At 44.2% G+C, this 10,528-nt stretch overlaps 1 protein-coding gene across 1 annotated transcript in view; it reads right to left on the bottom strand.

Moving 5' to 3' along the window:
- Positions 1–1,225: 1,225 nt before the first annotated feature.
- Positions 1,226–10,528, bottom strand: part of IL7R (interleukin 7 receptor) — a 30,350-nt gene continuing 21,047 nt past the window's right edge. The window contains exons 5-8 of the mRNA XM_034774278.1: positions 7,298–7,472; positions 6,072–6,159; positions 4,861–4,936; positions 1,226–3,235 (exon numbers count right to left, since the gene is read on the bottom strand). Coding sequence (XP_034630169.1) covers positions 2,732–3,235; positions 4,861–4,936; positions 6,072–6,159; positions 7,298–7,472 — 843 coding nt within the window. The 3' untranslated portion in view covers positions 1,226–2,731. The remainder of the gene's footprint in view (positions 3,236–4,860; positions 4,937–6,071; positions 6,160–7,297; positions 7,473–10,528) is intronic.

The following is a 10,528-nucleotide window of genomic DNA, read 5'->3' as shown; positions in this document are numbered from 1 at the left end:
TCTGTTTGCATCTAGATTTGCACTGTGCAAGTCTGCATATTTTAAGCATTAGCAGCTGTTTTTATGAAATAGAAGCATTATAAAGCAAAGGAATTAAAGTCCAGTGCTTAGTTCAGTTTTATCAGACTATATCATCTTACTACTCTGTGCTAAACAGTCATAAAAAAATACTGTAATACACTGACTACTTCTGGCCCTTTTGAGTAAACAGACCATAAAGCTGTGCCTGGCTGAAGTTTCCCACAGTGCAGGGTTGTTACAGGGCATGGGTGGGAAGACGGGGTTCATTACTGGAGTGCTGTTGTGCTCCAGCCGTCCCTGGCTAATGTAATAGCCTCTCAGGGGCTGTGACTAGCCAGTGCAAGTTAGAGCAGCCATGCAGCTTGGAGTCACAGTTTCTATCCCTGTGGTTCTGTGCTAAGCATGACTCACCCAGACCAAAAGGTTCTAGCCCATTTACTTCCATGGAATTATCTTGATTTGTATTGGAAGAAAAGCGGAATCAGGACCATCAGGTCAAATTAAACATAAATGTCTAGAATCTGGCATCACTGGAGTGGAACAATAACCGCTTTTCTTTTTCTTTAATTTAATCTGAGAAAAAGATAAAAGGCAGATTTTTGTTTAGTCCTTCCCATGGTATTTAATATTTAAAAAGTAAAAGCCTGAAGAGGTTACTTATTATTGCACTAATCAGACCATCATTCCCGAAAGGGGAATTTAAAGCAGCTAGAGGATATGATACCTCACAAAGGGGCAAACCTTTAGCCTAGAGCACAGCAAAGCAGCTTTTCTCTCTTCAGGCCATATTCCTTGGCTGTCATGCAATCATGAGGCTGTAGCAGCTTCTGCAACTCCCATGTGCACCTGGTCCCCAATGGGTAATGGCCAGGTCAGTGGAACTACATTGTGGATCAACCATCCCTTGGTGACAGAATATAAGGAACCCCATGGAGCTGTGGAGTAAGAAGAGGGGGCGGGGCAAGGTTTCCCCTTAGTGGAGAAAGCTGAGCACTCCTCTGACATTGTTACTGGGCAATTTACAAGAAAATGGATCTTACAGTGGTACCAGCTTTGCAAAGTAGTCAGGAAAATTTGCCAGCCCAGGCACAAAATCTATTGACTCACTCTTACCCACAATGACTGGTGATAATGAAAAAATAAGGATATGTCAGGTACCCAGGACAAAACGAATGCCCTGGGAAATACTCAAAGGCCACACTAATGTATGCATGAGAAGGCAGAGAAAAAAGGTGTCACGCATGTCACCTATGCACCTCAAGGGAGCTATGCCTATTTATACCAGCTGAGGATCTGGCCCCACATTTTAATGTACAATCAATGCTGATCAACATAAACATAGCTGAGAATCACCCCTTTAATATCTTGCCATGTGTTTTGCTTAATGCTGTATTTGTACTACTCTGTTTTTTCATGTATTTTTCTGTTTAGATTGTTAAAAAATAGGACAGTGACTTGGTTGCGCTGAAATGCTGCATCTTTTGTAGTTGTGTTTTAATTGGCCCTAGGGACCAGATCCCCAGGTACCTTTTTATCTCCTAGGCATGGAGCAATAAGCCACACCCTCAGCGGGTGCAAATCAGCATTGATCCTTGGAAGTTAACAGAGCTAAGCCAATTTACACTAGCTGCAGATTTGGCCCATTGTTTTGTCCAATAAAAACTGTTGATGCAGTAGTAATGAAGACAGAAAATACAGCAAACTGGCATCTGGGCCTGAGTTGCTAAATTTGGCTCTGGGTCTGAACTTTCCCAGTGTCCAGGGGAGGTTGTTGGGGTCCCATCCCTACATAAAACCACTATGAGACTGTTTACATTTGTTGGCCCTGGTTCCCTCCGGCCTTCTGCTTCCACCTTCTATCCTCTTACACACACAAGCTGCAGGCTTAGCTGATCTATTTGCAGCCTTTGAGCACCAAGACATCTATTTTTACTCATTATTGTACACAGTCTCACATGCCGTGCATCAGCACAGCCCTTGCTGTGGTAGGATGGGTGCTGCTATCTTGGGAGTGTATCAGCACTCATTAGCAGGAGATGCTGTGTGAGCACTCTTTCCCCTGGGAGTTGAGTGCTTGGTGGGGAATGAGTTACCAGTCTCAGATCCTGAATCCCAAACTAATACAAGCTGATTCTGATCTCACTTATTCTGTTTTTTAACACCTGGTATAGTGCCACTAACTTCAGCCAAGTTACTCCGGATTCATTCACCCCAGTTTAAGTGAGATCAGAATCTACTTAACCTATCTAGACTTTGCAGCCATGTTTCATGATAGGGATTTTATGATCATTAACAAAATCTGTAGCTGTGTAAACTGAGATGGCGATAGGAGCGTTAACGAATCTGAAGCACTCGCCGATGCTTGGATAGAGGGCAGTAGAGAAATGCAATTTAATAGTTTGTTATTGTTATAGGTTAATTACCACCCATGATTAAGGTCTTAAACCGATTGAACTAAATTTGTTTTCAGTTACACTGGATTTACTCCACATTGGCACTGATGTAATTGAGAATGGAATTTGGTCCACTGTCCTTGGAGGCCAAGAAAAATCCATCCCCATTGATTACAGCATTGCAAAATGGGGATAGGTACATTATCACTGAATTTATTATTCACTGAATCAACCAGCAAGAGGCAGGAGACCCAAACAAGAAGGACCAATAGTCTGCTCTGTTACAGCAAATCCTATGTTCCTATGGTTTTTGAGGTTTACTGATTTTTGCAAAAGCTGGACATTGTGACATATGCTTCGTCTTTATTTGATGACCTAATTCCATTATTGGGCTGTATTAGGGACACTGTGTTGGTATTTAGGGGTCCTGATCTGGGCTGAACAGTGGGGTCCTCTGAAGAGCTGGAATGGGTCATAGGACCACAATTATATAGTTGTGTACCATTGCTACTGCACACTTTATAGGGGATGCCATTGCTGGATTCATTTAACATGGAAAGGTGAGTCTCACATAAGTGCCCATTCAACGTGTCAGATGGCCAAATTCCTCCATAAGTCACAGGAAGCTTTAGGATGCTTTTGTCTACAGCAGAGAGGCTCGTCTTCATATCTGATCCATTGCAAACTTTTTCTGAAACATCTGCATCTAGAGGAGCTGATGGCTGTAGAAAACATTCCACTTCTGCTTTGGCTTGAATGCCATCCACTTTATGAATATGAACATACCCAAAACTTTCCGGGTTAAAGCTTATATCAAAATTCTGTGTGAGAAAGAGGATAATATGTTCAGTTAACTACAGGTACTAAGTTACGGGAAGACACTCCCATAAGTCATCAGATTTTAGAAGAATTTTTATTTCTGTACTTTAAAATTTTCATAAAGAAAAAAGAGAACTAACATCTTTCCTCCTAATAAACAACCAACCAACGCAACAAATGATCTTGAATCAAAATCAGTCCCAGGTGCAATTCTGGGAACTAACACATAACAGACTGACTAGCCTTTATGAGAGATTCATCTAGGTCAGTGACTCTGAACCTTTCACACACCCAGCCCCTTCTCAACTAGCCAGAATCGTCAAGGCCCCCTTCCACTTTAGCAACAAGGAAATAGCAGGCTAGTCATGACCCCCTGACATCTGTTTGTGACCCCAGGTTGAGCAGTTATGACCTAGGGTAAATATGAGATGTGAGGCCAAAGGCTAAATGCCTCAGACTTTTGAGTACTTTCAAACAATGCACTATCTGGAGCATGTTATTTCACTTACAAAACAGCACTACTAACTTTCTCAGTGAGGAAAAATAGTATAGATAATTGTAAATCAATGAGCTAATTCCATACCTTACAGCTGGAACTGTAGCCTGTTAGGCCTCAGTCTGCCAAAGGATAATGTACATGCTTAACTTTACACACTTTGAGTAACCGTATTGACTACATAAAAGTGGAAGGATATCATGGTACAATTTTTCAAAGGGATCCCAACTCATTGCCATCAAGGGCCATCATTGTTTTGCGCAAGCAAAATCTCAATTTGCCAGTCGAATAGTTAGATGGCTGACTACTTCATTTGCATATGCAAATACCATTTACACATGCAAATGGTAGTTTTTGTGAATCAAATTTAGAAGGCCCTTTGAAAACATGGCCCAGTACATACAGCAAATATACTATAATTAGGGCCCTACCAAATTCGCAGCTATGAAAAACACATCACGGATCATGAAATCTGGTCTCCCCCCGTGAAATCTGTGTGCTTTTACCCTTTACTATACAGATTTCACAGGGGAGACTAGTGTTTCCCAAACTGGGGGTCCTGACCCAAAAGGGCATTGCAGGGGGGCTGCAAGGTTATTTTGGGGGGGGTCGTGGTATTGCCACTCTTACTTCTGCGCTGCCTTCAGAACCGGACGGCCGGAGAGCAGCGGCTGCTGATGGAGGGCCCAACTCTGCAGGCAGCAGCGCAAAAAGTAAGGGTGGCAATACCATACTATGCCATCCTTACTTCTGTTCTGCTGCTGGCAGAAGCTCTACCTTCAGAGCGGGGCTCCTGGCCTGCAGCCGCCTCTCTCCAGCTGCCCAGCTCTGAAGACAGCGCCTCTGCCAGCAGCAGCGCAGAAGTAAGGGTAGCAGTACCGCAACCCCGCCTACAATACCCTTGTGACCACTTCACAACTCCTCTTTGTGTCAGGATCCCTACAATTACAACACTGTGAAATTTCAGATTTAAATAGCTGAAATCATGAAATTTACAATTTTTAAAATCTTATATCTGCAAAATTGACCAAAATGGACCATGAATTTGGTAGGGTCCCAACTCTAATGTATGAGTATTATTTATGTTTTCTGAACACAGACTCAGGAAATCACAGCAGAGGCAGCACATACCTTTTTTGGCTTCTTGCACAGTTGCTCCAAAGTTTTTTTATGATCCGGAAGTTTTGGCCACAAAACTGGCTTGATTCTGAAATGAGATACGTAGCAACAATAAAAGTATTCAAGAAGGGATTATAGCAACAGCCATAATCGAAGGCACTATATTAGTAGTGTTAGAGTAGCAATAATAGATTTTATATCATCATACTAGTTCTTGTCAACCATCTGGGTGTTTTGCATTATCCCGCATGAGATATTTGTTCTAAGACGGCCATTTCTGAACTCTTATTCCAACGGTGAAGGTAGAGGTAGGACATGAGTGGTGTGGAATATATGTCTTATCCCACTGCCTCCGAATGATAATAATATTCTACTGTTATGTGGATAGAACTTTTCATCCACAATGTACTTCACAAACCATTGGCTAATTAACCCACAAAACACCATAGTAAGAGATAATTAGGTACATATTATTCGTATTTTCCAATAGGGATTTGAGGCAGAGAGCCTAAACTCCCTCTTTGTCAATGTGACCATGAATTTTGGATGCCTCTTTTATGAGGTGTTTAACTTGTGACATCTAAGACCTGTTTTTCCAAAGATGCTCAGTTGCTGGAATTTCAGCTGAAGTTAATGAGAGACACAGGTGTGCAGCACCACAGAAAATCAGGCGCTCAAGTTGGGCAACCAAAAGTTTGAGGCAACCAAAATTAGTGCCACTTTTGAACAGTTTGATCTACAAGCTCCAGCTTGACCACTTCTGTTGATTTCAACTGTGGCAATATATCATGAGAAGAGAGGTAATCTCACTGGTAACCTGCTCCCAAACCTGACTTTATAGGTTAAAACCTACACCATGATTTCCTCTCAGAAGCTTATTGGAAGCCAGGCCAGACCACAGAGTACTGGTCTAATGCACTCCCATTACTCAATAAACAGCCTGCAGCATTTTGCACCAGCTTCAGCTTCTGAATGATCCCAGGATGTAGACCATGTGACAGCAATCTAATCTTGAGGTGACAAAGGCACTAGGCAGTCTCCTTTTGCCTACCTCCTCTCTTGCCTTTCTCCCGTTCTCAATTCTTCTATGATTTGTACATGTTCATGTTGCGGGAGAGGCCAGGGAATGGGGTGAGAATTGTTGGATAGTATAAAAGGATGAGATGGGCTTGCCACAGTATGATTGGCTTAATATTCTTTTGATGAAAAGAGATTAAAATTACCTGGTTTTCCAAAACATTAGGATCAGAACAAGCGTGACAAAGAGCAAAATGAAGCCCACAGTAGTTATAACCACAACCATGTCAGTGCCTAACAAAAAAGTAAAGAATAAATACCATATTAGGTTTGTTTCTATATGCATTATTATTGTCCGCGATCATGACATACTCTTTTAAGAAAAAAACAACCTATTATTACTGGGGAATATTGACAAATTTTATACAGTTTGGAGTGATGTATTGATTCAACTGCCTTGTTTCTTCCATCTGTCTGAAGGTGGGAAAAGGTGGCTTTGCAGTCCCTTCATCCTTGACTAAACACCAGATTAGTCTCCTAGTCCAGATTAGAATAGCCTGAGGGCTGTTCTAAACTGCATTGGCTGCCGATGGCCTCAGGGAAGCATCGTCAGCTCATTGAGTTACGGGTCCATTGATTTATGCCCTGGCTGCCCTGGGGAATTTGAAGGTGGGGGTATAGCAATTTTTGCTTATCTGCCTTAGGGGTTGCAGTGAGTATATCTCAGCTAAAACTGAGGATCAGACCCTTTGCCTGAGGACATATTTTCAACCTTCCGTATGTAGGTCACCGGTCTGTATCTGTCCCAGGTCCATAGTGATCAAAAACTTTGCTGTTGTACACAACTGAAATGTAGTTTGTGATTAAAATAAGGTAAATGCATGTTACAATTGGCAATATTAAAATGAATCCTTTTGTACTGCTTTAACTCTTCTATGGCTAAGATGTTTAATGCAAACTGCTCTTTATCTCTGGAGGCTCAGAGTCATCCGCAGAACGGAATGAGCCAGATTCTCTGCCCCATTCTGTCCATATTGTGCCACCCTGTTAGTTATAAACAGGATGCACTCTGGCCCTATTGCCGCTGCTTGGAATTCAGCTGGCTTTGGGGCCTCCCCAACAGGCCCAGAACTGGGGCAGCCAGCTCCTATGTCACCCTCTCTCCAGCCGCTGGTGCAGGGAATAGGCGGGGCATGTGAAGGGTGAAGAGGTGGCTGCAGTGTGCAGCACTCTGGCTATACTCAGCACGTGGATAATCCCTGGAGGACCATTGGCAGCTGGCACAGGCAGCAGAGCTGAGGCCAAGTAGAGAATCAGGAAGTCAGTAGCCCTTGATACTCTGCCTAGCCCCACACCTGATCTGCTGTACCAAGTGACTTGGTCAGGTTTTAGGCTTTTTGCAAATGTAAGAAAGTGGTTTCCCTTTGCTTACTTTTCTTTATGGGGTGTTCCGCTGCACTTTGGAAGTATTCGGAGGAGCTCCATTCACTCCAGATACCCTTGAAATACTTTCCATTGGGCTTTGATCGCACTTTCACTTCATAACTTGCACCCATCTGAAGGCTTTTCCCCAGTAATTTTACCCGAAGATATTGAGACTGAATTGTCTAAACAGAGAAAGAGCTGATTATTTTTTGTCAGAATGGAAAATTATATTTTTCAGATTCAGTAAGGGAAAGCTTATTTATATATAAATCATGTTTGTAAGAAGATTTCCAGACTCTGAAACCTTAGCTATCTCACAGAGACAATTGCCCTGCTTTATATGTGAGTGCATCCCAGTAACAGCCCAGGGAAATGCATATGCATAGGAGAGCCATACGCAATCAATTATTCACAGGGCAGAGCCTATTCCTGCAGATACTGCCCAGCCTGAGCATTTCCAAAGGGCAGGACAATAGGGCTGGAGGAACGGACTCTGGTCTTATATGACAAATGTTATTCAAAATGCTAGCTACTCAGAACATTCATACGCAAGGGATGTGAAGCTGCCTGGAATAATCGAGCTAGTAAACAGGAGCAGCAAACAGGGGAGTTTTGCGAGGGAGTTTAGAGAGGGAACGTGAAAGCCAGATATACCCAACATTCTCTAAACATAAACTAATAAACATCCTATTCCCCACCCACCCAAAACAAACAAACAAAAAAACTGGAGAAGTAAAACGAATGCAGGTAGAAGTCCAGCAGCAGAGTGGGGGCTATTCAGTTTAATGCACAGAATGCAGCATGTACAATTATCTGCCTTGTGGGCAGGTGGTGTATGTGTGCATTCTGTGCAAGGAGCTCATGGCTCTCAGAGACCGAATACAGGCTCTTGAAACCAGAGTGGCTGAACTGGAAGATTAGGGAGACAGAGAGGTACACAGATGAGACTTTTCGGGACACAGTAGAGTGGTCCCACCCCCAGTAGACAACCTCCGTGCTGTTGAGAAGGATGAAAGTCTCAGAGAAGGAGAACATCAAACTGAAGCAGAGGGAAATGATCCCATAGTTGGGACCCTCCTTTAAGATGATGCCATGGTATCCTTTTGCACTTAGGATACCTCTCTGGGGGAGGGAATCCCGGTTATTAGGAAGAGATGGGTAATAGTATGGCAGAGTTGGTCATTGGAAATATAGATAGATGGGTTTGCGATGACTGAGAGAACCACATGGTGAATTGCGGATCTCTCCGAGACAGACTTATGTGCAGTAATGGGGAGGAACGGATGGTCACAGTACACTTAGGTACTGTGGTGCAAGTAGAATTAATTTCTTATCAGTACGCTGCACTCATGGGAGGGAAACAAAGGGGGAACACCAGCTAAACGGGGGGCATGTGACCTCCCCACATGACCCCCCCACGTGACTCCACCCCACCCCGAGCCCGGGAGACCTGTGCTCTCCCGGTCCCCTCCCCATGACCCATCCCACACTACCTGGGGAAAGAGGCCTCTGTCTTCCTCCCGCTGCACCAGAGAATTCTGAACCGCAGGGCTCTGTGGAACCGCAGCGGTGAAAGGAGCAGAACGTGGGGCTCCTGGGCGGCTCCAGCCGGCAGCTCCTCCAGCGTAGCTGTACCGCCCCCAGCCCCACCCCCAGCCCTGCTCCCAACCTTTCCATGCAGCTGCATCTCCTGAGACCTATCTGGGGTCTGTATGGGAGGAGGACAGGGCTGTAGGCGTGGCTGTGGGCGGTACAGCCACGCTGGAGGAGCTGCTGGTGTGGGGCCGCCTAGCAGCCCCACATTCTGGTCCTTTTGCTGTTGCTGTTACTGGGAGAGCTAGCCCAGCGGCCCCACGTTCTGCTCTCCTGGGAACTGCAGTGGCAAAAGGAGCAGAATGTGGGGCCGCCAGGCAGTCCCACGCTGTCAGCTCCTCCAGCGCGGCTGTACCGCCCCCAGTCTTATCCTCCGGCGGGGCTGCTGTACAGATCCCAGACAGGACTCAGGAGACGCAGCTATGTGGAAGGGCTGGGGGCGGGGCTGGGGGCGGTACTCCTCCTGTGTCTTTCCTGTGCAGAGTACCGGCTATAAATATCTTACTGGTACGGTGTACTGGACCGGACCGTCATACTTGCACCACTGTGTAGGTATCAGTGACATAGAGACAGGTAAGAGAGGTTGTGGAGGCCAAATTTTTATTACAAATATTTGCACTGTAAAATGATAAACAAAAGAAATAATATTTTTCAATTCACCTCATACAAGTACTGTAGTGCAATCTCTTTGTTGTGAAAGTGCAACTTACAAATATAGATTTTGTTTGTTGAATAACTGCACTCAAAAACAAAACAATGTAAAACTTTAGAGCCTACAAGTCCACTCAGTCCTACTTCTTGTTCAGCCAATCGCTAAGATGAACAAGTTTGTTTACATTTATGGGAGATAATGCTGCCCGCTTCTTATTTACAATATCACCTGAAAGTGAGAACAGGCGTTAGCATGGCACTTTGGTAGCTGGCATTGCAAGGTATTTACATGCCAGATATGCTAAACATTCGTATGCCCCTTCATGCTTCAGCCATCATTCCAGAGGACATGCTTCCATGCTGATGACGCTCGTTAAAAAAAAATGTATTAATTCAATTTGTGACTGAACTCCTTGGGGGACAATTGTATGTCTCCTGCTCTGTGTTTTACACACATTCTGCCATATATTTCATGTTTAAGAATCTGAAGTGCCTTCCAAAATCTTGTGACACTGGCTACAACAGTGCCATGCAAGTGCCTGTTCTCACTTCTTCACACAACGCACAGTCAACCTGTGGAACTTGTCGCCGGGGATGCTGTGAAGGCCAAAAATATAACTGGGTTTAAGAAAGAAATAGATAAGTTCATGGAGGACAGGTTCATCAGTGGTTATTAGCCAAGATGGTCAGGGATGCAATCCCATACTCTGGGTGATAATTGTCCTGTTCTGTTCACTCCCTTTGAAGCGTCTGGCATTGGCCACTGTTGGAAGACAGGATACTGGGCTAGATGGACCATTTGTCTGACCCAGTATGGCCATTCTTGTGTTCGTTTGTTCTCAATGTATGAATACTACATGCTCTACGTTTGTCTGAGTATTGTAAAGATGTTTACTGTACGCATATATTAAGTTAATTCAATAGCTCGGTGGTCAGGAAACTACCCAGGATGCTAGATAATAGCCCAGCTATCTACTCCTCAGCACACACCCAG

The sequence above is a fragment of the Trachemys scripta genome, chromosome 6, assembly GCF_013100865.1.
Source record: "Trachemys scripta elegans isolate TJP31775 chromosome 6, CAS_Tse_1.0, whole genome shotgun sequence".
NCBI lineage: Eukaryota > Metazoa > Chordata > Testudines > Emydidae > Trachemys > Trachemys scripta.
This window is presented reverse-complemented; position numbering and strand designations above follow the sequence as displayed.